Source organism: Rhinatrema bivittatum, chromosome 2, assembly GCF_901001135.1.
Source record: "Rhinatrema bivittatum chromosome 2, aRhiBiv1.1, whole genome shotgun sequence".
In the NCBI taxonomy this organism is placed as follows: domain Eukaryota; kingdom Metazoa; phylum Chordata; class Amphibia; order Gymnophiona; family Rhinatrematidae; genus Rhinatrema; species Rhinatrema bivittatum.
The window spans coordinates 580,673,075-580,699,341 of NC_042616.1; the positions used below are offsets into that span (position 1 = coordinate 580,673,075).

General features: G+C 44.5%; 1 protein-coding gene across 9 annotated transcripts in view; it reads right to left on the reverse strand.

Annotated features, from left to right (window-relative positions):
- The window catches only part of PTPRM (protein tyrosine phosphatase receptor type M), a 1,907,823-nt gene that overhangs the window by 1,159,533 nt on the left and 722,023 nt on the right, over positions 1-26,267 (reverse strand). For all 9 annotated transcript variants that reach the window (XM_029591025.1, XM_029591024.1, XM_029591022.1 and 6 more), the window contains one exon: positions 18,082-18,256. In XM_029591025.1, the coding sequence (XP_029446885.1) occupies positions 18,082-18,256 (175 nt within the window). The remainder of the gene's footprint in view (positions 1-18,081; positions 18,257-26,267) is intronic.

The window sequence follows — 26,267 nt, forward strand, 5'->3', positions numbered from 1 at the left end:
ACATAAAACATTTATGCACCATAAATTCTAAGTCCTCCATAATGGGGGATATAAGAGTAGGAGATTTTGCAAGGCAATCAAAATAAGAAAAAGAAAAAAGAAATATCAGACGATTTAATTAGGTTTACCTGTATTTATAATACATAGAGCACTGATTATTTTACTGAGGTTTCGTACTTCCCAGGGCCAAATCACTTTGTTTATCTAATATAAACTTTTCCAAATGTTGCAGTTGAAAAAAACAATATTTTGTTTTCTGATACACTATGCAGCATTTGCAAGGAAACTTTAATTTATAAGAAGCACCCAATTGCAGTACTTTCGCTCTTAAATTAAGAAATTATTTTCTCCTCTTTTGAGTTTCCTTGGTCACGTCTGGGAACATTCTTACAGCTAATTGACAGAATTTCTCATTTATATTCCTAAAAAATAACTTCTGAACCCACTCTTTGTCAGTAGTTAACAAAAAAGAAATTACCATAGTGACTGGTTGAGCCAGTTCTAAACTGGTAGATTCTAATATATCAGTTACATTTAATGATGTCATAGATGGTTGTTCTTTATCTGGTGTACTTTTCCATAAAGGAATATAATACACTTGGGTTAAAGGAGGTAGTGCTTGCTGAGGGATTTTTAACAACTCCATTGCGTATTTATTCCACATCTCTCTAGCCGTTAAATGAGGCACTTTGGGAAAATTAACCAACCAACCTTAGGTTTTTATTTCTCAATTGATTTTCCAAGTCCTCCATTTTTCTAGAAAGATACAGATTTTCTTTAATAATTGATTCATTTAGATTTTTCAATTGTTTTAAATCAACTGTATTTTTCTCAATAAGCTGGTCCCTCAAACCATCATCAGTAATTATCTTGTTAACTTTTAATTCCAATTTTTCCATGCTATTCACTATTGGATTCAATTGTAAAGATACATTTTTGTTTACAACAACTAACGTTTCCCAGATAGCTTCCAAGGGAAAAACAGAAGGTCTTTCTAATGGGATTATTTCAATTTTTCCCCCCTTTATATCAAAACCCTGAGTTGACAATAATCCCTCAATAACCTTCCCCCCTGGTTTACTGATAGAATTAGTTTTCTCTAGTCTCATATCCGAAGTTGTTCTCAATCCATCTTCCAACTTGCCGCTTTTCTCAAGGGGCGATAAGATGTCTTTGATCGGATCAGTTCTTATAATAGCAGGATTCTTGGTGGGGGGGGGGGGCCTACTATCCGGGGACAATGTGACCTCGTAGTCATGAAGATTTGCTGTACCTTCCTGCAAATCTTCAAGTGATAGTTCACCTGGTCTTTGGGTTCCCCTTCTGATGTGGGCATCCATAGGGCCCAACACCGGGCTAGCTAAGCAATTTTCCATAGCAGACTTTTCTCTCCCCCTTCTTTTACGGGCTGAGTGAGGCATGCTATAACAACACAATCCAAAAAGGAAAATAACAGCATTTAGCTTAGTTGAGTTATTCGTCTTTCTTCTTATTCCCCCGACTGGAGATTGAGAGGTTAGTCAAAGATTTCATAAAATCCATCAAATCCATTTGAATCCATGTGAAGCCAGGCAAAGCCGGGAAAGCGCACGCCCCTTGGGCGCACGCGGCTTTGGCGGCGCGCCGCAAGTGGGCTGTTCTTATCGGACCACTTCCGGGGTCCCGCCCTCAGTGTTGCAATCAATCGCAGGTGTAGGGAAGCCATCAAGGCACCGAAGTCACTCTTACCCCCGGGTACCTTAGCAAAGGCAATGCAGGTAATTTCTTTTCCTCTCGGTCCCGAAAGGAAGCCGCAAGTGGGCTGTTCTTATAGGACCACTTCCGGGGTCCCGCCCTCAGCGTTGCAATCAATCGCAGGAATAGGGAAGCCGTCGGGGCACCGAAGTCACTCTTACCTCCGGGTACCTTAGCAAATAGTCATGCCATGCGCACGTGTGCTGAATTTTAAGTGGATCATTTATGTGCATGGAAATCCCGTTCCTACTGCGTAAATCAGGAGATCTTAAATGGAGCACATGCCGATGCTATTCCCAGTTTTACCAGTTTGTCCCCAGGTCGCCCAGATAAGAGATAGGTCCTCTAAATCACCCTAGTTTAATAGCCTTCACTCCCCCTAGTTAGTCCCGACCCTTAAAACCCCACAGATCTGCCTAGTTTTCTTTAATTTTAGCTTACATGTCATCCATAGCAGAATAAAAGTTATGTGGCAGGGGACCTGGCGCATAACTATTTATGTGCAGATCTCTGGTTTTTGCACCAAAACACTCATGCCCTGCCCAGACCACGCCCATGCCCCACCCTTTTTCAAAATTATTGGAGATGCAATTGCTGTGGGGGAGATGCGTGTATCTGGGAGGCCTTTAAAATCCTCGAGCCCGACTTATTTGCGCATCTCCAAATTAATGCGCGCAGTGGGCTTTTAAAATTTACCTCATAGGGTCCTATGTACTAAAAGTGCTAAAAATGATTTTGCACACAAGCTAAAATGCCACTTATTTCACTATGCACTATAATTTAGCTTATGGTTTCATTATGATCACATATTATTAGCATGCACACTAACTGAAACTATTTGACATGCATGCAATGGATCATGAACTCCCACATGCTAACTGGCCCGAAGTGAAAGGGTTGGTTAGCAAGGGAGGTTTTACCCCCGAAAAAAATATTGTCTCCAACTCCCCAGATCATGTTAATCTCCAACATCAAACCTCAACTCCTCCCCCCCACCCAAAAAAAATACATTCCAATGCTCATTAAAGGCAGCACTTCCTCGAACCCCCTAAAGTTGTGCCATGCCTCTCGGGCCCTGATCCTGCCGTTAGCAGTGGCTAAGTGCTACTAGAAAGCATCATTCAGCAGCTGCAGCAAAGCCAGCAGGTGGACTCTCATACTCCTCCTGCCAGGCTGACCTTCCAGATTGAGATTTTTTTGAAAAAATAAGTCCATGTTCCAGAGGGTGGGAGGGGAATCAGGGTCTTGTGGAGGACAGCACTGCACCAGGGGGGATCAAGGTCTGGAGTGGTGGCCCAACACTGCTTCAGAGGTTTTGGAATTTTAGGGTAGGCAGCACTGCTTTTGCAATTGTTAGGTTGTATGGGAGGGTACATCACAGCTCAGATTTGTATTTGCCACAATGTATGTGTTTTGGGGTGGAAGAGGAGTTGTAGCAACATATGTAGGGGTGCTCATGGTCAAGGGTAAGACTGATGGAGTTTAAAATTCCCTGTGCTAACCAGTTCCTTCACTTTGGCAAGTTGGCATGGATGATTTCAACAGGCAGTATTTTCACTGCGAAGTTAACACTTGCTCCAAGGCTTTAGCAGGCCTATAGGTTCTATCTAGTAGAGGAAAGCATACCTTGCTTTTACAGTGCTTCCGATAAATCCCAATTTGCATATGATGTTCCCTCATTTTAATATGGACATGCATTAATTTTAATGTGTACTCGATAACTTCCTCTGACCCTAGTTTAGCATGCATGCTAAGGCCTTAGTATATTGCATGCTATATTTTGTGAATGCTAAACGGCATTAGCGCACAGGCCCCTTGGCATATTTAATTTCTATATAGCTGAACAGATGCTGTCAGTGTGCACTTATTACAACCGTAGAGGAGTTTATGTTAATGTATTGTATGCTTTTCCTATTAAATAATCTTTGTGTGGACATTTTGTGTTATTGTAGGGTTTCATTTCTTGCTTTTTTTTCTTTTTTTTGCCTGGATTGTATATTCTCCAATGCAGGGTGATAGGACTTAACATTTTGGAATAAGCAACTCGTCCCATGCCTTTTGCAGCTTTTGTGCTAGGTCTGCTATATGATCTTTTATAATGTTTCATATTTGTCTTTTCCATCCGAGTATGTGGGACCCTAAGCCCTAGGCTGTTTGCCCTCCTACCAGCACGGGGGGGGGGGGGGGGGGGGGGGAGAAAGAGAGAGAGAGAGAGAGAGACTAGCCATAATGCCCTCACATTAGATAGGTATTTATATCTCTATGGGAGGCCCATCTAGTAACACAAGGTGAGGTTTACGTATTAGTGTAGGTGTTAGGGGCCACTTTGATATTCAAAGTGAGACGTACGAACAGAACAGTGCTCTCTTGTGAAGATTTGATGACCTTCGGAGTGAGGAAACTCACCCAAAGATGAGATTTGTGCAATGTTCTCTCAACCTAGCTTGATAGACTCTCTACCTGGGTAACATCAAGCTAGGCTCTCTCTCTTTCTCTCTATCCTAGGCTGTGAAAAGATTAGCGTTTCGCATAGATATTAGTGCACTTTGCGATAAGCTGCCTATTACCATAAAACACACCCCTTTTCCTATCGCATGCAATATTTAGTGCATTTTGATATATCCAGGGCTATGTGTTTGCTTAGTATTACTAGTACTACTTGTCATTTCTATACATATATGAGTCAGTCCTTGCTCCATGGAGCCTACAGTTTTGTTATGGCAGGGTTTCCCCAAGACTGTCCTGGGTACCCAACAGCCAGTCAGGTTTTAAGGATATCCACAGTGAATATGCATGAGATAAATTTGCATATACTGGTCTCCATAATATGCAAATTTATCTTATGCATATTCTTTGTGGATATCTTTGCCAGACTGCAACGTGGAAAGCAGGTCCCCGGAGCAGATAGGTGCTGGGAGAGAGGCCCGCGCAGCCGGAGCTTGAGCCCATCGGGGTAAGGCCTTTAAATCTCGCCCTACCTCCGTGGGCCCCCGCCCCGGCCACGGGGAAGTTACACACTTACCTCCTCCTGCTTGAAATCGCGCCGATCCGGCTGACTATCCGCTCTCCGCCCACCGCCGCAGGAAGCCACAAGCCAGGCCCTCCGGCACCGAACGACAGTCCGACGACGCCCCAGACGACCCAGTCGCGCCAGTGACGTGAAATCAACGCGACCGCGCCAAATTTAAAAACGCCGGCCCGATCGCAGTCGCCCTCTTTGCCAGACTGCAACGTGGAAAGCAGGTCCCCGGAGCAGATAGGTGCTGGGAGAGAGGCCCGCGCAGCCGGCGCTTGAGCCCATCGGGGTAAGGCCTTTAAATCTCGCCCTACCTCCGTGGGCCCCGGCCACGGGGAAGTTACACACTTACCTCCTCCTCCTTGAAATCGCGCCGATCCGGCTGACTATCCGCTCTCCGCCCACCGCCGCAGGAAGCCACAAGACAGGCCCTCCTATTTCCAATCTTCCTCAACCAATCCAGGAGAAGCATGCAAGGTTTTTAATCCCGGACATCCGAGGCGCCGCGCATCGCGCGCCGAAGGAGCGCAACAAAGGGGCCAGCCCCTTTGTGCGCCCCTTCGTGCAGCCCCTGAGCCCCTGGCCCTGACCACCCATTTCTTCCACCTACATCTTCTAACCACCCTATCAATATAGGAAGCTAGCTGGACGCCTACTAAAATCCACCAAGGCCTCTAGCGTGCCAGAACAGGACTGTCTACATCATCCAAGTCAACTATCTATCACTCAATCACGCCCTCTGAAACTTCCAATTCATGACGACACAGCCAGAGACAAAACGTCGACTCCGGTGACAATGCACAGGACTGCTCTGGTGACATACACTGACAACGCACAGGACGAACAACGCAACAACGCACAAGACCACAGCACCCACTCAGCCACTCCAGACAAAGACAATCAAACCTCGCAACCGAAGCCACACTCGAACAATTCCACAGGACTCCAGCATCCACCCAGCAACTACTCCACCACTCAACAAATCCATTCAACAACTGCACTCAATCGAATCAAGCAACACATACAATTTAAAAAGGATCCAGCCTCCAAAATGCATCCAACATTCTCAATCCCAATCATACATCACTATTTCCCACAGAAAAGAAATCTAACCAGACAAGCAAACCTCCACAACCTAAAATCACTCACACCAATACTAATAGCTCCGATAACACAACTTCTAGGCCTCACCCTATTCACCCTATCGCTCTTCAATGCGCAATCTATAACTAAAAAGTCACTAATCCTCAATGACTACCTCACAGACACCAAGCCTGACATTTGTGCAATAAGAGAAACATGGCTGAAACCATCAGATACGGCAATTTTAAACCAACTACCAATCCTAACCTACGATATCTTCTCCTTTCCTAGACTGAAAAAAAGGGGAGGAGGAATCCTTCTTGCTACTAAAAAAGACCTCAAATTCTCTCAACATCCGATCCACTCCAATACTAAACTTGAGATTGGCTTCTTCACATCTCACCAACTCCAAATACTTCTAGTCTACGCCCCCCCGGGACTCTTAGAATCTGACGTCTCATCCATCATCGAAATAACAACAACACTCCTCAACCTGGTCACCCCAGCAATAATACTCGGAGATTTTAATCTCCACATGGACAACCCTGCTCTCTCACCTAGCTGCCAAACTCTTCTACTAGCATTCTCAGCGATGGGCTTCTCCCAAATAGTCAAAAACCCGACACATAAAGCAGGACACACACTAGACCTGATCTTTATCAACAAAGGCATAAAATCGACCTCTCCAATAAAAAATCTGAAGGTACCCTGGTCTGATCACTCCCTGATTTCTACATCATTCTCACTGGAAAAATCTACTACCAGTCACACACCTTCTCCATCCTTTATCTACAGGAAACCCTGCAATCCAGATGACCCTACCAATCAACTAACCAAATACCTTCCCGATATAATTCTCACTGATCCTAATACTGCTTTACACTCCTGGAATACGATCACGGAATCCATAGCCAATAAGCTCTGCCCTCTTACAACAAAAAAATCTCACCCAGATGCCTCCAAAAAACAACCATGGTTCACAAACGATCTTAGAAGGATTAAACAAATACTAAGACAAAAGGAATCTAACTGGCGGAAAACCCCAAATCCCAGCACACTCTCAGCCTACAAATGCACGCTACAACAATACAAAGCCTACACCTCCAAAACAAAAAGAGACTTTTTCGCCTCCAGAATTCACAACTTAGTCTTTGACGCAAAAGCTTTATTCAACTATGTTTCCACCCTCTCCCAAGTTCCCTCACCAGAATGCCCTAGTAATCAAGCTCAAGCCAAAGCAGATGAACTCGCTCTCTTTTTTCAAAACAAAATCAAGAATCTTCTTACTCAACTTCCCTCCAATATCGCCCCCCCTAACACAAGCTCTAATGCCCCACATCAAAAACACTCACCTAGAAACGTTTGAACCTACCTCCTCCTCCGAAATCCAAACCATCCTTAGAAAAATGAAACCATCTTCGCACCCAGCGGACCATATACCCACAAAACTTCTCATCACAATACCAGACACCATCTCCAAAACATTGGCTGACATAATCAACTGTTCATTCTCCCAAGGTTCCTTCCCAGAAGACCTCAAGCAAGCCTCACTCAAACCACTTTTAAAAAAACCCAACCTGGACCAAAAAGACCCCAACAATTACCGCCCAATAGCTAATCTCCCTATCATTACTAAGATTATGGAAAAGCTTGTAAACTTCCAATTATCGGACTTCATTGAAGATAACAAACTGCTTTCCGCCTCACAACATGGATTCCGCTAAAATCGCGGCACAGAATCACTACTTACATCCCTAACAGACCTCCTCATCCTAGGTACAGACAAAGGACAATCATTTCTGCTGGTCCTTCTGGACCTTTCAGCAGCTTTTGATACCGTAAACCACACGATCCTCATTAAACAGTTAGCTGCTATAGGAATCTCTGGCTTAGCGCTCTCCTGGTTCAAATCATTTTTAACCAACAGAGGCTACAAGGTAAAAATCCAGAACAAAGAATCATCTCGCCACGACTCGACCGTCGGAGTCCCACAAGGTTCTTCTTTATCCCCTACACTCTTTAATATTTACCTCCTTCCACTATGCCAACTCCTCACCAACCTCAACTTAATACACTTTCTCTATGCGGACGACATCCAGATCCTGATCCCTATCAAAGAATCATACTCTAAAACCCTCGAATTCTGGGAATCCTGCCACCTAGAAATTAAAAGCCTCCTCAACAGCCTTAATCTGGTACTAAACTCATCTAAAACTGAAGTCCTACTCATAACTCCCGATAATAAACCCACAGTCTGTCTCCCAACCAACATACAAACCACTCATGTAAGGGATCTAGGTGTGCTAATAGACAACAAATTGAACTTCAAAGCCCACATCAACAAAACGACCAAAGACTGCTTCTATAAACTGCAAGTTTTAAAAAGGATAAGACCACTCTTCCACGCCAAAGACTTCAGAACCATTCTCCAAGCCCTCATCTTCTCCAAATTAGACTACTGCAACGCGACTCTTCTTGGCCTACCCTCCTCATATACAAAACCGCTCCAAATGGTCCAAAACGCAGCAGCATGTCTAATAACAAACACCAGAAAAAGAGACCACATCTCTCCAGTCCTTCAAGCCCTCCACTGGTTACCAATCCACTTCAGAGTAATTTACAAATCCATCACATTATTATACAAAATCATTCACCAACATACCATAATCGACCTACAAATTCCTCCCCGTGTTCACAAATCAACAAGACCGACTAGGGAAGCCTACACAGGATGCCTCCTTGTTCCACCCGCAAAAACTACTAATCACGGAACCTTGAGAGACCGAGCCCTTTCCACAGCAGGTCCTCCGCTATGGAACTCTATCCCACCAGATCTCAGAAATGAACCGTGCCTCTTAACGTTTAGGAAAAGACTTAAGACATGGCTTTTCAGGCAAGCCTTCCCGAACTCCACCTAACAAGATCCATCAATAATTCCTATTCTAGTAGCTGTATATAGTGGACTCCATATTTATTTTGTTCTCTTGTATATATAGTGGATTCCTTATTTACTTTGTACAATTGTATATAATTATCCTCCTCTATCTCTTTTATTTCTTACTATCCCAGTTCATTAGCCCTTGTTAATTGTAACTGCTTCTCTTCTCCACGTTTATTTATGTTTTTGGTTATATTATTGCACCCCTGTTTTTCTGTAAACCGACATGATGAGAACGAGTTCTTGAATGCCGGTATAAAAAAACCTTAAATAAATAAATAAATAAATAAATAAATAAATAAATAAATATCTATCCTGAAAACCTGACTGGCTGTTGGGTACCCAGGCAGGTTTGCAAAGCCCTGGTCTATGGGAAAATATTTGCACTTGTATGCAAATGTTTAGGCATCCATGGTAAACTGTATGTTTCAATGAATCTTTAAGTGAACATCAGCTGAGAAAACATCTTTCTCTACTTTTTAAAGTAAAATTGGTTGATTTTAACAGATTGAAAATAACAAAATAGTGAATATGGTATGTGAAAAAAGTTTGGACTACTAGTTTTGATGAACTCATTAGACCTTCAATTACTCAGGTAAAGACAATTCAATAGTTCAACAAATACTCTGACTCGTCTAACCTGTCAAAAGTAAACCTTTTCTGGGATCTCATCACAAAAGTCATCATCTGAACTATGCAAAACACGACCTTAATAAGCCTGAAACTTTCTCGAACAAAGTACTTTCAGTGATGAAACAAACATTGAACAGTTAGACTAAATACATATATGTGTGAAAAATCTTCAAAGGGATAACCGTGTTAGTCTGGTGTAGCAAAAAATGACAGGAGTTGGGTGGCATCTTATAGACTAACCAATTTGTTGATTAAATTGATTAGTCTTTAAGGTGCCACCTGACTCCTGTCATATATATATGTGTGTATACTGAACTTACACATTTTTATCTATTTATATATACATACTATATATATATATATATATATATATATATATATATATATATATATATATATACATATACATGAATATACATGCACATATGAGTGTTTATATAATTTATGTACACATATATTCGTACTCATATATTACACAGAAATATGGTGGCATATTCATCAATAGATCAAATCAACCACAAAAAATACTCAAGGGGATTTTTCCGAGTGCACTGTGATGTGGCAGGTGACAGATTTTGAAAACCCAATTTCTCAATTAAAATATACCCTTTTGGATTCAATGAACTGTACATCTGCTTTTGATGTGTACATCATTATTTGTCCATGTCCATTACTGTATTTGGGGAAAAATTAAGTGTATGTTAAAGAATCATCAAAACAAGCATCACAGTTGTATAGACATAGAAGACTAGAGGCATCAGAAACTCCCTATCAGAATTGCTTTGTTTTAAAGATCTGTGGGTTTGCTTTATCAACAGTGTTTGGGCTACTTGGTGTGGAGGTGAGCAGACACAATCTCTGTCCATTTTAGAATGGAACTGGATTTAATAGCTTAAAAAAACTGCCCCCTGATGGTTTACATTTGCAAACTGAGTTTAATAGTTTTGCCCTGAATGTATTTCACTATTTCTAATCTACTAATTTTTCCTTTTTATTTATTTTTATTGCTAAGCCTGTGTAGGCATTCTCCCTTTTTTATTTGTGCATAGTGTTCTGTTTTTGTTTTTTTCATTGGTTCTGAATGGTGTCACTCTATCCCTTTTTATGGCAGTTTTTTTAAAATCTAACTTTGAAGTTTATTGATATAATTGGCTTATCTGTCTGGGCTGAAATTGTGGAAACTGGTTGAGTAATTCCTTTAAAAATCTGTGGCAGAATTTGTATCTTTGTGAGTTGAGATCAGTTATATATGTACATCACTAACAGCTGTAAGGTGAATTTTAAAAGCCCAGTGCATGCCAAAACTTGGAGATATGTGCACAAGTTGGGCCGGCATGCGCTGAGCAAATTTTAAAAGCCTCCTGTGCACGCATGTATCTCCCACTATGCGCACAAATGAAAAGTTTCAAAAAACTGTTGGGACATGCATGTGGTCTGGGCAAGGCATGGGCTTTTCTGGATTTCACCTTGAAAATAGCAAATGTTGCTTACCTGTAACAGGTGTTCTCACAGGACGGCAGGATGTTAGTCCTCACATATGGGTGACATCACAGGATGGAGCCCAATCACGGAAAACTTCTGTCAAAGTTTCCAGAACTTTGACTGGCCCCTATTGGGTATGCCCAGCATGGCACTAACCCTGCAGCCAGCAGGGGCCCCCCTTCAGTCTTGTTAAAAGGCTACAGGTAGTGCCGAAAATAAAATAACAAAACGTTACGAACCCAACACTGCGGCGCTGCGGGCAGGTTTCGTGAGGACTAACATCCTGCTGTCCTGTGAGAACACCTGTTACAGGTAAGCAACATTTGCTTTCTCACAGGACAAGCAAGATGGTAGTCCTCACATATGGATGAATACCGAGCTGAGGATGTCTGAGTATGCACCAAATGTACCCAGGCGTGCAAGGCACTAGCCCTGGGATGAAATTTGGCCGAGGGCATCCTGAACCCCACCGGGCAGGCGGAAGGGTGTTGGTACATCATGTTGTAAATAGGTTGCGCAAGACAGACTGGCCGATGATGGAATCTTGTCTTCCGGCTTTGTCCCAGCAATAGTGGGCTGTAAAGGTATGAAGAGAACTCCAGGTGGCAGCCCAGCAAATGTCAGGAAGCGGCACCGATCATAGGTGTGCTACTGAAGTCGCCATGGCCCTCACAGAGTGTGCTTTAACACGGTCTTGAAGCGGAATGCCTGCTTGCTGATAGCAAAAGGATATGCAGTCTGCTAACCAGGAGGAGAGAGTCTGTTTACCCACAGGCTGCCCCAATTTGAAAGGATGGAAAGAGACAAACAATTGAGAGCTTTTCCTGTGGGCAGTTGTACGGTCTAGGTAGAACGCTAGAGCCGATTTGCAGTCAAGGGTATGCAGAGCCTGCTCTCCTGGATTGGAATGGGGCCTGGGAAAGAAGGTAGGTAGTAGAATGGATTGATTGAGGTGAAACTCCGAAACTACCTTAGGTAAGGCGGATAAGTAACTAGAACCTGTAATTCACTAACTCTGCGAGCGGAAGTGATTGCCAATAGGAAAATCACTTTCCATGTGAGTTATTGAAGGTCACAGGATTGAAGAGGCGTGAATAGTGGTTTCATGAGCCGACCCAAAAATAGGATGAGGTCCCAAGAAGAGGCCGGAGGATGCAGAGAAGGCTTGAGGTGAAGCAAGCCCTTCAAAAAAAGTGTTACAAGGGGTTGTACTGAAATAGGAACATCCCCAACACCTTTATGGAAGGAGGCAACCGCACTGCCATGCATTCTGATGGAGGAAGTTTTTAGACCTGACTTGTACAAGTGCCAGAGATAGTCCAGAAACTTCGTGATTGGACAGGTAAAGGGGTCAAGGAATTGAGAAGAGCACCATGATGTAAACCTGTTCCATTTGTAAGAATACGATTTTCTCGTGGAAGGCTTCCGTGAAGCAATCAGGACACGGGAAACTGGTTCAGAAAGGTTAAGTGCCTGAAGGATTAACCTTTCAACATCCATGCTGTCAGGGACAAGGCTTGAAGATTAGGGTGGCATAGGCACCCGTCGTTTTGAGTGATTAGAAGCAGGTCCTTTCCCAAGGGAATGTGTCTGAGAATGGAGAGATCCTGAAGTATTGGAAACCACGCTTGGCGCGGCCAGTGGGGTGCTATCAGGATCATGGTTCCCTTTTCCTGACGTAACTTCATGAGAGTCTTCGAGAGAAGTGGAAGTGGAGGGAATGCGTATAAGAGACCGGTTGCTCATGATAGAGAGAACGTGTCTCTTGACTGATAGTGTTGGCTGCGAGTGAGAGAGCAGAAGTTGTCTACTTTGTGATTTTGAGGTAACGCAAAGAGGTCTATTTGAGGATAACCCCATTGGTGGAAGATCGAGTTCACTACTGAGGGGTTGAGAGACCACTCGTGCGGTTGAAAGGTGCGAATCAGCTTGTCTGCCAACACATTGTCCACTCCCGGCAAGTAGATGGCCCTGAGGTACATCGAGTGGGAGAGGGCCTCCGCCCTTATCTGTGCAGCTTCTTGACACAGAAGGTAGGAGCCCATGCTTCCCTGTTTGTTGATGTACCACATGGCCACCTGATTGTCCATCTGGATCAGGATGACTTGATTGGAGAGGCAATCCTGAAATACCATGAGAGCATATCTGATTGCTCAAAGCTCCAGGAAATTTATTTGCTGTCTGGCTTCCTCTGGAGACCAAGATCCTTGTGTCTGCAGATCGGCCACGTGGGCTCCTCAGCTGAGGTTAGAAGCATCGGTGGTGAGCGTTATTTGAGGGTCTGGAGCCTGGAAGGGCAAGCCCTGGAGGAGATTGATCTGATTTTTCCACCAGGCGAGAGACAGACGGAGTGAGTCAGTTACGTGGACAATGGTCGACAGGGGCTGAATTTGATTGAGTCCATTGTGACCTTAGAGTCCACTGCATGACTCTCATGGCCAAGCGGGCCATTAGGGTGACCTGAACTGAGGACACCATGTGTCCCAGAAGGATGAGAAAGTGGTGTGCAGTCGTGTAGTGCTGAGACTGCAGTGGGTGTACAAGAGACACAAAAGTGAGAGCTCGCTGTCGAGGCAGAAAAACCTTTGCCTGCAAGGTGTCCAAGTCTGCCCCAATGAACGATAAGGTTTGAGATGGGACTAAGTAGGATTTGTCATACTTGACAAGAAATCTGAGTGAAATTAGAGTGTGTAAAGTAAGATGCAGGGACGACAGAGCAGCATGCTGAGTGGGAGCCCTGATTAATCAATTGTTTAGATAGGGGTAGACGTGAACACTTTGAGTCCTGAGGAAGGCTGCAACTACGATGAGGCATTTTGTGAAGACTCGTGGTGCAGACGCGAGGCCGAATGGAAGCACTCGGTACTGAAAGTGCTTGGGGCCTACTAGAAACCTCAGGTATTTGCGATGTGATGGAATTATCGCGATATGAGTGTATGCATCCTGGAGGTCTAGAGAGCAGAGCCAGTCTCCTCTTTGTAGAAGAGGACAAAGAGAGCCCAAGGTTACCATTTTGAACTTCTCTCAATGGAGGTACTTGTTGAGGGCACGTAGATCCAGAATTGTACGACCACCTCATGATTGTTTGGGGATTATGAAGTACCAGGAATAGAACCCTAGGCCTTGTTGTGAGTATGGCACTGGTTCTATTGCTCTAGACTGGAGGAGGAAGGAGACCTCCTGTTCCAGGGGCAGTGAGTGGTCGGATGTTCTCAACGTCGGTAGAAGTAGGGAGTCCGGTGGAATGGAGATAAATTTCAGACGATAACCTTGAGCAATTATCGCTAGGACCCACTGGTCTGAGGTGATTGAGTGCCACCTGTTGTTGAAATGGCACAATCGACCTCCCACTGGTATGTGGGGCAATGGAAGCTGGCTGCTGCTCTCTATGTAAGAGTCAAAAACCGGAAGCAGGGTCTGGCTGAGGGGCTGTTTGCGGTTTTTGTTTCCGTGTCTGATGAGACTGGGCTTTTTGAAATGGTCTCGTAGAACGGGTTCTAGTTGGTGGCGGGTAGGACTTCTTTGGGCGGAAGAATGACTTCTTAGAGTCTTTCCTAAAAGGCTGTTTTGAAGAGTATTCAGAAAGCATGAGAGAGAGATGTCTCAGGGTCTCATGATGGTCCTTTAGTTCTGCCACCGTCCATTGAATCTACCAGCCAAACAGATTGTCTCCTACACAAGGGAGGTTGGACAATCTGTCCTGAACTGCAGGGCGAAGGTCAGAAGACTTGAGCCAGGCTCATCATCTTGCCGAGATAGAAGTTGCAGATACCCTGGTTGCAGTATCAAAGATGTCATAAGATGATCGTATCTCATGCGTGCCTGACTCAAAACCCTTGCTGACTAGGGTTTGGAGTTGATCTTGAAATTGCTGAGGCAGGGAGTCTGTTAAGTCTTGTTTCTGCTTAAATAAGACCCTATTATATTGGGTCATATAGAGCTGATAAAGAGGCAATTCTGGAGATGAGCATTGATCCCTGGAAGTCACGGTGACCAATAGCATCTAGAAATTTCTGTTACTTGCCTGGGGTAAAGGACGTATGAGGTTTTGATCTCCTTGCTCTTTTCTGGACAGATTCAACAACCACAGATTGGTGATCCAATTGAGATTTTCAAAAACCTGGAGCTGACTGAACGAGATAGGTGGTGTCAGCTTTCCTGTGGACTGGAGCCACAGAGCCAGGATGTTCCCAGTTCTTTTTGAGGAGATCTAGAAGACCCTGGTGGATAGGGATGGAGGTTATTTCCTTGGGAGCATCCAGGAATTGTAACATCTCCATCATTTGATGCCTTTCATCTTGTTCAGTCTGCAATTGGAAGGGTACCAATTCAGACATCTCCTTCACAAAATTTATGAAGGAAAGGTCCTCTGGAGGAGAACGCTTTCTATTTTCAGTAGGTGAAGGTGGTGAAGGCAAATCATCGGTGTCTGGTTAAGAATCATCAGTCCAGGTGTCCTAGGGATCAGCACCTGCTCCTCTAGGGACTAGAGGAGGATGGGGCGGTGGGATCCCTGAAGGTCCTGGTCATGGGTCCGAAGGACTCGAAGGAATAACTGGAGGCACCGATGAAGGCATCGAAGGCATCGGTTCAGGCATCAAGGGCATTAATGGATGGCTCGATGGTGCCGATGGATGCATCAGCACTGATGGGTGGATCGGTGGCACCGACGGACGTATCAGCATCGACGGCTGAGGCATCGGCAGAACTACCGAAGGAGGGATGCGGAACAGTGTTTCTCCTCCTGATGACAACGCAAGCGGGGAAGGCACTGGAGCCATCGGTGACCTGGAGTCCATCGGTGGAAAAGCGGCCAAAAGCGCTTCCATCCTCAAGAGCAGCGGTGCCAATGCTGCTGGAATCGGGTCAGTGGTCGGTTCCGCAATCGGTACCGGTGTCGGTGCCAGAGGAACCTGGAGTCGATGCATCGTCTTGTCGATGGCCTCCTGAACCATCCGGTCCAGTTCTTCTTGGAGACCTGGAGCAAGCAGCCCCGGCTCCGGAACAGAAGAAGGAGGCAGAGGCATATCTGGAGGGACCACCGTTAAAGGTGGAGTCGCGGCTCCCGATACTCAGTCAGTTGAGGGTTGCCTCGGTGACCCAGTCGCTGAAAAGGTTGGTGCCTTTTCTGGACGGGGTTTCTTCGACGGCAGCTCGGATGATGGCGAGGTCAATGATATCGCTCCCTCGATGGTCCGAGACTTTCGATGCTGGTGGCAATGTTTATCTCTACGATCCCCTCGGTCCTGAGGGGGAGTAGAGGGTGACAAAGGCTGAGAATTTTCGATGCTGGACGGTCACCGGCCGGAGGTCGATGCTGGCGCGATGTTGACAGTGCCGGTTCTGACGACGTCGATGCAATGGACAGCGTTTTGGTTTGAGCACGGAAGAGGAGCTCCATCCTCTCCATTCTAGCCTTGTGACCTTTTGGTGTCATAAGGGCACATTTGGTACAGTTTAGGACATCGAGACACATTACACAGGCTTTTTGAGGGTCTGTGATGGACATGGTGCGATTACAGTCCGGGCACCAGCGGCGGAACCCTGACACCATGGTCATGAAAAAATTGAGCCATGGTATGGTCGACGGCCAGTAGGCCGCAAGGGCCAAACTCAACGGTAATCAACAGAAAACGGGTAAAAAAAACTTACTGGAGTACCGTGGCTTGAAAAAGTTGAAGGAGGGACCTCTGTGGGGTAAATTCATTTTTAGTAATTCCATGAGGAAAATTCCTGTCAGGAATCTCTGCAGAGCTCTTTAACCGTGTGGCTATTGCTGCGTGGAAAAAAGAAGACTGAAGGGGGACCCTTGCTGGCTGCAGGGTTAGTGCCATGCTGGGCATGACCAGTAGGGGCCAGTCAAAGTTCTGGAAAATTTGACAGAAGTGTTCCATGATTGGGCTCCATCCTCTGATGTCACCCATATGTGAGGACAACCATCCTGCTTGTCCTGTGAGAAAACTTGCTTCGTAACTTTACTTCTGCTATGGTTGACATGGAAGTTATGAAATAAAGATAAATAGGCAGATCGGAGAGGTTTTAAGGCAAACAGAAGAGATGGGAGGGTACTAAATTAGGGAGGTTTGGAAGTCCTATTCCTTACCTTGGCGAACTGGGAAAACCTGTAATAGCACCATTGCGCGTGCCTTTTAAAATCCCTCTACTTACATGGTAGAAATGGCATTTGCATGCATAAGTGTGCATCCACTTAAAATTGTACGCACGCTCAGGTTATTTTATGACGTGTGCATATAAATGCATATATTATAAATTTAGCCGCGTCCCTGGGTGCAGCCCAACGAACTTGCACACATGCACCTGTTTAAAAGTTTTCCGTTCCTTTGCTGCAAGGAGCTCTACTGATATGTGAAGCTTGCCCCTTGATGCAGATTAATTTTTTAAATATAGTGCCTGGGTCAAAGCACACCAAGAACGTTCTGGAATAGCTTCAGTGAAAAGCGTGTTGTTGGAATGCTTTAAGCTTAAAAACATTATTGCTGAAACTGATAAATTCTGGCAGCTCTGTGTACTGTTGGTGCTGTGTGCTATAAGGAAATATTTTGCTTTACTTTTTCTCCTGGGGACTTTGAGATTGTTTGATCATGTTCTTTTGAATGTTTATGTGCAGCATGATGAAGTGAATATTTGTAAAGTTTTATCTTTATTGTTGTACTATTCTGTATATAATATAAAACATATAAAGGGTGGTAAAAGACGTACACACCTGTGGGGTCTAATAACTAAAGCACTGGATGCAAGCTGGGGCTGTTTGTACATTGCTTGATAGTAATTATCATTAGGAGAGCATCTTTGGGTTTTGATTTTTGTCTATTGATGAATATACCACTGTGTTTTCACAATCACAAATATATTTAGCATCTTGTTTAAAACAATACACAAATAGGCCAGCTCCAAGGCTTGAAGGCAAGGTTTAAACCTCCTGTATAACGGGGTTGCCAGTATTCATGCACACTGCACATGTGACACACTCAAGCCCCAGAGGGAGAACGGGAATGTATCTTTTGCCACTACTGCAAAACATTTGTTGCAAAAAGGGAAGTACTGAGGGTTAGGGCAGACTTCCCTCAAGACCTGCACAGCAAGGGATCCTGTGCTTCAGGGGATGTTATAAAATGGGGGAGGAGGAAATACATGAAGCATCAATCAACGTTTGCAAATTTACAGTGTAGAATACCTTTGACTATCAATTCTGCATAGTTGGATACGCCAACGCCTCCATCCGTGTGAATCATACAGCGATAATTCCCGGCATCTCTCTTTGTTGTGTTAACTACATTAAAGGAAGCTACAAATCGCCGTGGATTAAACACCTTTATATCCTTCAAAGGCGCATCCCTTCCATGAATACCCTAATTAAAAAACACAGAAAGAAAAACACATTTTTAAACAACAAAGTTATTTTAGGGCACCACCTTATTTCACCTCTTTTTGCCAGCCTAAATAGCCGCACGTTACAGATGCTGCTTCCAGACAAAAGATCTTTGCTGTTCAATTCCTATTAGTGTTCAGTATTCGTAGGCAGCTGAGTAACTGGAGCGGTTTGCGCAACTTGGCAACCCTGCCACACTAGCAAACTCCTACATTTCAGCAAGTAGATATTTCAAAACAGACACAGAAGAAGATACCACACTGGGAGACTAGCTTTCAAACCTATTCATGGTACTGGATTTGCATGTGTAAGTTTGTAAGTTGACATGTGGAGATTTATCCTAGTATTTTAGAAACTGTGCAGAGTACGCATGAATATTTCCAACACAATGAAAGCATTTATTTTCTGCCTATTTTAAAAACAAATGTGTGTATATTTGGCATTAAAAAAATAACATGTACATGTAAAAACCCTGATTTATAGGCAGAGGCAAGTATATTTTAAAGTATGCATGAACAACATTTTAAAAATAATTAGACAGCAGAGGTGGATAAGATTATTCATTATCTATATGGTATATACATCTATCTAAGAAGGTTAAATTAAAAGATGCTTATATAAATTCACTGTTATATTAAAAGAAAAAGGGGTAGATTTTAAAAGGAGCACATGAGCGTCCATGTGCGTGCGCTTCCCAGCATGCACACATGGACAAGCCAATTTTATAACATGCACACGCCGGCACACACATGTTATAAAATCCGATGGCCGCGCACACGTGTGCGCTGGATTTTATAATCCGTGCACATATGTGCGGGCAGCATGCACAAGGAGGGGGCTTTTGCAATTTCTGTGCAGCGATGCATTTGAGCCTTCCCAAGTTCCCTCCCAGTCTGCCCAATTAAGGAGCAGACTGGGAGGGAACTTCCCTAAACCCCTGCCTAACCTTCCTTCCCCTTACTCTCTCCTCTCCTCTCCTCCCCATCCCCTAAACCCTACCTTTTTTTTTTTTTTTAGGTTTGTTGCAAAAGTTACTTTAGGTCCGTACGCTGAAGCAAGTTGCGCGTGCCGGTAGCCGGCTGGCTCGCGAGTCTTCAGACAGTAATCCATGGTGCCCCCCAGCCTGCCCCTTTGAAGAGGCACAGCAGTTGTACATGTATCGGGGTTTAAGCATGTGGCCGGGTCTCTTTGAAAATTTGCTCGGCACAGGCAAGGCCCGGCCACACGCATAAACCCTGGGATTTACAAGCAAAGGGCTTTGAAAATCTACCATTTAGTATTTAGGGAGTTCAATTATATAACAGCACATGTAGGGCTAAAGTCTGCAAGTAGAAAGTACTCACAGATAGCGTGCACTTTCAATACGAACTTATATACATAAGTGTGCTTTGAAAATGTGGGCTGTACTCGGAAAACCTGCCAGACTTGCATGCATATATTTACACCTCCTCTAAAGCAGCTGTAAAATTTACTTGTATACTTCCAAAAATCAAACATATGCATATAAATGATTTCCCCCATCCTCAACTCTATCCTCTGGAATTTCTCTTTCTTGTGCATGTAAAAATATGCATGTATACTTTCATGAGCATAATTCGCTGAACAATTTTCAAAAGTACATTTAAACATGCAACATATGCACATAAATGCTTATGAAAATCAGGCCCTAAATGTCCTGATTTGATTTTATATTACAAAAGTCTTGCATTCTCAATTAAGAAATATAATGATATGACAATATTATTCACCTAAATGAGACTTCTAGTTCTGTCAGTTCTCTTCACAGTATTGCACTCTTACTTGAAGATGAATGCACTATTTCCTACACATCTGAATCTGTATATCAGTGCAAAACCAAGAATATTTTAGTACATATTCTGACTGGAATGTTCACTAGAGTGTTGAATAACATTCAGAAACATATGGGCTTCAAGGTAGGGTTCTGTTCTTTTGATACTCCTGGACTGTCCGATTATAAGTTGAGCTGCTGTCAACTACATTAGCCATAAAACCAAATTCTCTATTCTGGGGTACTACTTAAAACCATGGCATAGTACTGTGGCATCCTTTGTACTGTATATTAATTTTAAAAAGTAATATTAATATTTAATGTAAAAATACAAACTGAACAGTTGCATGCATACTTTTATGCACAGAGCCCTGGGCTATTTCAGTATAGCCATTTATGCACATAAAACCAGGTTTTATACATGTAAATAGGTTTGAAAATTACTCCTAAAACATTTTTGCACACTAAACAAAACAAAACTAATGACAGAGCATTCTTATCACTTGATATTGTCTACGGTGATTAGCGCATCCAAAACGCTTGTCCAACCAAGCATGAAGCTAATAGCACTCATCACATGTAAATCCATGTTGATGAAGCTATTAACTATTTGCCCCGATTCAAATATGCACCCGACGCACATATTTTTACCCTGAAAAATTAACGCCTGCCTTGGAGCAGGCGTTAATTCTTGAGGAGCCCAAAAATATTACAGAAAAGCAGAAAATACAGCTTTTCTGTAGTTCTTCTGACTTAATTTCATGGCTGTGCACAGGTTAGGAAAATAGACTCTCGTTAAATTGAGCATCCATTTTTCTTAACCGGCTGACAGCCACGTCTCCTGGGCACCTGCTGCCAAGGAGGCACTAGGAGCACACAATTTCCCCTAGTGTCTCCTTTTTACCGTGGCAGTCCATCTAAAGATAACATTGGGCACCCCGGAGAGGTGCATCAGCGTGCATTAGGAGAGTGGGAACTCAATCATGAGCCCCCGTTTTTCACGTGCCGATATTGCATCGGCCTTTCAAAGTTTAATTTGGGAGTGTTAAGTTAGTTCTTTTTTTAAAAGTGTATCCCTCACAGGAGCTGTCCAGACCATGGTGCTGAACTGCAGTGAACCAGTTTAACAAGGATAAGCAAACTTTTTGAGCCATGCTCCCCTTCCATTCATGCAGCTGATTGCTTCCCCCCCCCCCCGCCCCCCTAAGATGGGTTACTAGATATATATAAATATATATACATGCATGTGTATATATATCTAGTATCTAGCATGTGCACATTTATATATATATATATATATATATATATATATATATATATATATATATATATATATATATATATATATACACACACACAAAGAGAGAGAGTCCTTCATATAACAATGACTGCTACCTTCATAGTGAAAAGTTTCTTTGTTTTGGTCAAAGTTGAATGACCTCGAAAGAAGGAGAGGTTAGATAGGTTTATTTGTTATCTATATGGCACATTTAAGCAAAATGTGTATCACATTTTAAATAAAATAATACGAATATGTATGCTGACACCAACAAAATCTCTAAGGCACAACGATTCAGGTCTGATTGAACTAGGAAAAAAACTATTTAATTTGCCAATCAAGTTCAATTTGAGATTAGTGGGGAGGGAGAAGGGAAGGGGAAGGACATTTGATCGGCATCTTCTCACTCTGCACAAATTGCCACGTAGGCACTAATGTGCCTTCTGTGCAACTAATGGTATTTCTGGCCCTCTTGCACATCTCTGAAAATGCCAAGTAGTACCCTATTTCCTTTCTTCTCTAGATTTTCATTCCTGTGTTCACTCTCTTACCTCCCTACTTTTGCTCTTCTTCCTCCCACCAATATGTTAAGTCTCCATAAATTGGTGCAATACCTGAGATCTTTATCCTCTGTCCTTTTCCTTTTGCTCTCTTTCTCTCTTCTTCCGGTATCTCTTAGCTTTCAACAACTCTCATTCCTCTTTGCTTGTTGTCTTTATTTTTTCCCTTCCTTGGTTTCCTCCTGTATCCCCACCTTTTTTCTTGCTCCTCTCTCCCCTTCATCTTTGCTTTTTTTCTCTCTTTTCCTTCGCTTTCTATTTCCTTCCCTGTCATACTATTTAGCCTGATATTATGCAAGGATCCAGGAAAAGCTGCCTGCAAGTGATGGAAAGAGACAGGAAGTGCTCTACTAAAGCACTGCAGCTTCCACTCCTACTGCAGTCCACAGGTGATATCCATGGATGTTGACCACAGGCTAAGGGGAAATCTGGAAGCAGAAATGCTTCTTACTTGCCCTGTGGCTGCTTGAGTAACCAGCATGGTATCAGATAATCACTATCACATTTTGAAATATCTGTTGCCAGTAGAAAATTGGTTATTGGAAACTTTGCATCTTAAAAAATTGGTTATAAAGGAATGGGGACAGGGAGATTATGGTGGGGGGTTCTTTTCACTGATGTTGTCTTCTTAATTCATAGTCGTCATTGATTTTATTCTTTATTGCATAAAATAAATAAAGATAAGAACTGTATATAGTAATACAACCTATTGGGACTAAAGTCTTCATCTACAACAGGATGGCTTTCTATTTGTAGGACAAATTATTCAACCTTTATTTCAACTTCTTATACAGCACTTGGTTACTATGCAAGTGGAAAAAATATTCAAGACACAACCATGATGGTACAACTCACCTCCTCCTCCCAGCCTATTTATTTGCTAATCTTCTACCCCCTATCCAATTCCAGGCCCTAGTTTTTGAACTAGACCTGCGAAAGGAATCTGATTCAGACTGCTATTTGAGAAAAATCTTTATTGGATATATATGGCCATAACATACGGCAAATACATATAACAAATCAAGAACTGAATATAAATATTTATGCCATTTAACATCTCAAATCTCATAGGATGACCACGCTCTCACCTGCCGAATTTTAATTCTCATTTAATAGGCATCATGCTGGCTGCAGGGTTGGCCATAGAATTGCTGTCTGGTGTGCGTGTCCTCAAGTTATCCTGTAATTCATCCTTGATAACTAGACAAACATTTCTCTGCAGTGCAATGACATCTTGGTTCATAAAACAGCAGGATTCCCTTATGAATATGCAATGTAATTCATGGATGGTGAGTAGACCAGTCCCAGCCATCAAAGCCAAATACTTGATAGGTAACTCGCCTCGGCTTTCACTCACCCATGAAAGAAAGGGACTGGAAGACCAGTTACTTGGTATTCCCTGCCCAACCAGCTTTAAGCACAATACTTACTGTGTGCCCTTGGACATGGTCAACCCCGCCATAGTCCACAGCAGTGAAACCTAATTTGCTGAGGGCTCCCCCACCAACCTAACTGCAGCCAAATCCCAAATTCAGTAATACTGCATATAGCTGTAAATGCATCAAGCACATGCCCAAAACTTGGTAAAACCATATATTGCTGCATACATATCAAGATCCATATCTTAGGCTCATTAATGCATACTTTATGGTGCAACAAACATATCAAAGTCCTATCCAGTGACTGCCATCACTTCAATGTGTTTCATGCAAGTTGTTTTCTTTTTCCATACGTGGAGGAGGAAGTATACAATGGCCCTCCTTGCTGGGCATTGGTAAGGGTTATCAGAAAGGAATGTGCAGTAGGGATGTGAATCGTTTTTTGACGATTTAAAATATCGTCCGATATATTTTAAATCGTCAAAAATCGTTAGAGCCGCGATACAATAACAATTCCCCCGATTTATCGTCAAAAAATCGTAAATCGGGGGAAGGGGGAGGGCGGGAAAACCGGCACACTAAAACAACCCTAAAACCCACCCCGACCCTTTAAAATAAATCCCCCACCCTCCCGAACACCCCCAAAATGCCTTAAATTACCTGGGGTCCAGAGGAAGGATCCCGATGTGATCTTTTACTCTCGGACCTCCTGTGCATTGTAGAAATGGTGCCGGCGCTACCTTTGACCTGTCATATGACAGGGCAAAGGTAGCGCCGGCGCCATTTTGTTTTTTTGTCCCCCGACGGCAGGAGCGTAGGAGATCGCTCCCGGACCCCCGCTGGACCCCCAGGGACTTTTGGCCAGCTTGGGGGGGCCTCCTGACCCCCACAAGACTTGCCAAAAGTCCAGCGGGGGTCCGGGAACGACTTCCTGCACGCGAATCGTTTTTCCGTACGGAAAAACGATTCGCGGCAGGAGATCGCTCCCGGACCCCCGCTGGACCCCCAGGGACTTTTGGCCAGCTTGGGGGGGCATCCTGACCCCCATAAGACTTGCCATAAGTCCAGTGGGGGTCCAGAACGACCTCCTGCAGTCGAATCGTGTTGCCGTACGGCGCCATTTTCCATACGGAAAAACGATTTGCGGCAGGAGATCGTTCCCGGACCCCCGCTGGACCCCCAGGGACTTTTGGCCAGCTTGGGGGGCCTCCTGACCCCCACAAGACTTGCCAAAAGTCCAGCGGGTGTCCAGAACAACCTCCTGCAGTGGAATCGTGTTGCCGTACGGCGCCGCGCGTGCAGGAAGTCGTTCCTGGACCCCCGCTGGACTTTTGGCAAGTCTTGTGGGGGTCAGGAGGCCCCCCCAAGCTGGCCAAAAGTCCCTGGGGGTCCAGCGGGGGTCTGGGAGCGATCTCCTACGCTCCTGCCGTCGGGGGACAAAAAAACAAAATGGCGCCGGCGCTACCTTTGCCCTGTCATATGACAGGTCAAAGGTAGCGCAGGCGCCATTTCTACAACGCACAGGAGGTCCGAGAGTAAAAGATCACACCGGGACCCTTCCTCTGGACCCCAGGTAATTTAAGGCATTTTGGGGGGGTTCGGGAGGGTGGGGGATTTATTTTAAAGGGTCGGGGTGGGTTTTAGGGTTGTTTTAGTGTGCCGGTTTTCCCGCCCTCCCCCTTCCCCTCCCCCCCCCACTGGACCCCAGGTAATTTAAGGCATTTTGGGGGGGGTTCGGGAGGGTGGGGGATTTATTTTAAAGGGTCGGGGTGGGTTTTAGGGATATTTTAGTGTGCCAGTTTTCGATTTACACGACTTACACGATATTTAAAAAACCTAAACTGCGACGATCCAATTCCCTCCCCCTCCCAGCCGAAATCGATCATTAAGACGATCGATCACACGATTCACATCTCTAATGTGCAGCCTGCAAAGCATCTGAAGGGAACCAGCTATCAATGTAATTTCTTAGTGCTCAGTGTCACCCATCTTAAATTTTTGAGTGTTGCATATTACAGTAATCATACCATATCAAGTTGTAAACATTATGGGGCGGATTTTAAAAGGCGCGCGAATAGCCTACTTTTGTTTGCGCTCCAGGCGCAAACAAAAGTACACTGGATTTTAGTAGATACGCGCGGAGCCGCGCGTATCTGCTAAAAACCTGGATCGGCGCGCGCAAGGCTATGGATTATGTATAGCCGGCGCGCGCCGAGCCGCGCAGCCTACCCCCGTTCCCTCCCAGGCCGCTCCAAAATCGGAGCGGCCTCGGAGGGAACTTTCCTTTGCCCTCCCCTCACCTTCCCCTCCCTTCCCCTACCTAACCCACCCGCCCGGCCCTGTCTAAACCCCCCCCCCCTTACCTTTGTCGGGGGATTTACGCCTCCCAGAGGGAGGCGTAAATCCCCGCGCGCCAGTGGGCCTCCTGCGCGCCGGGCCGCGACCTGGGGGCGGGTACGGAGGGCGCGGCCACGCCCTCGGACCGCCCCGGGCCGTAGCCATACCCCCGTACCCGCCCCCAAAACGCTGCCGACACGCCCCCGAAACGCCCCCCTCGGAGAACCCCGGGACTTACGCGAGTCCCGGGGCTCTGCGCGCACCGGGAGGCCTATGTAAAATAGGCTTCCCGGCGCGCAGGACCCTGCTCGCGTAAATCCGCCCGGTTTTGGGCGGATTTACGCGAGCAGGGCTCTGAAAATCCGCCCCAATGGGACCATACCTCACACTCAGTAATGAAGGCTATATACTGCCACAACAAAAATACAGCTCTAATCTGGCCAACTTCCACATCTGGGACACTGTCCCTCACTTCCTGGGTTGTTCTTCACTTCCTGGGGAACCGTTCTTGAATGTTCACTTTGATGTCATTCCGTTAAGCCATGGAGCTGAATGATCACACTCTTGTGGGCTCATGCTGTACCCAGGACTTACGTCCTGCAATATATGGCAAAACCAAGGCAGTGGTAACCGGCAATCCTGAGTAC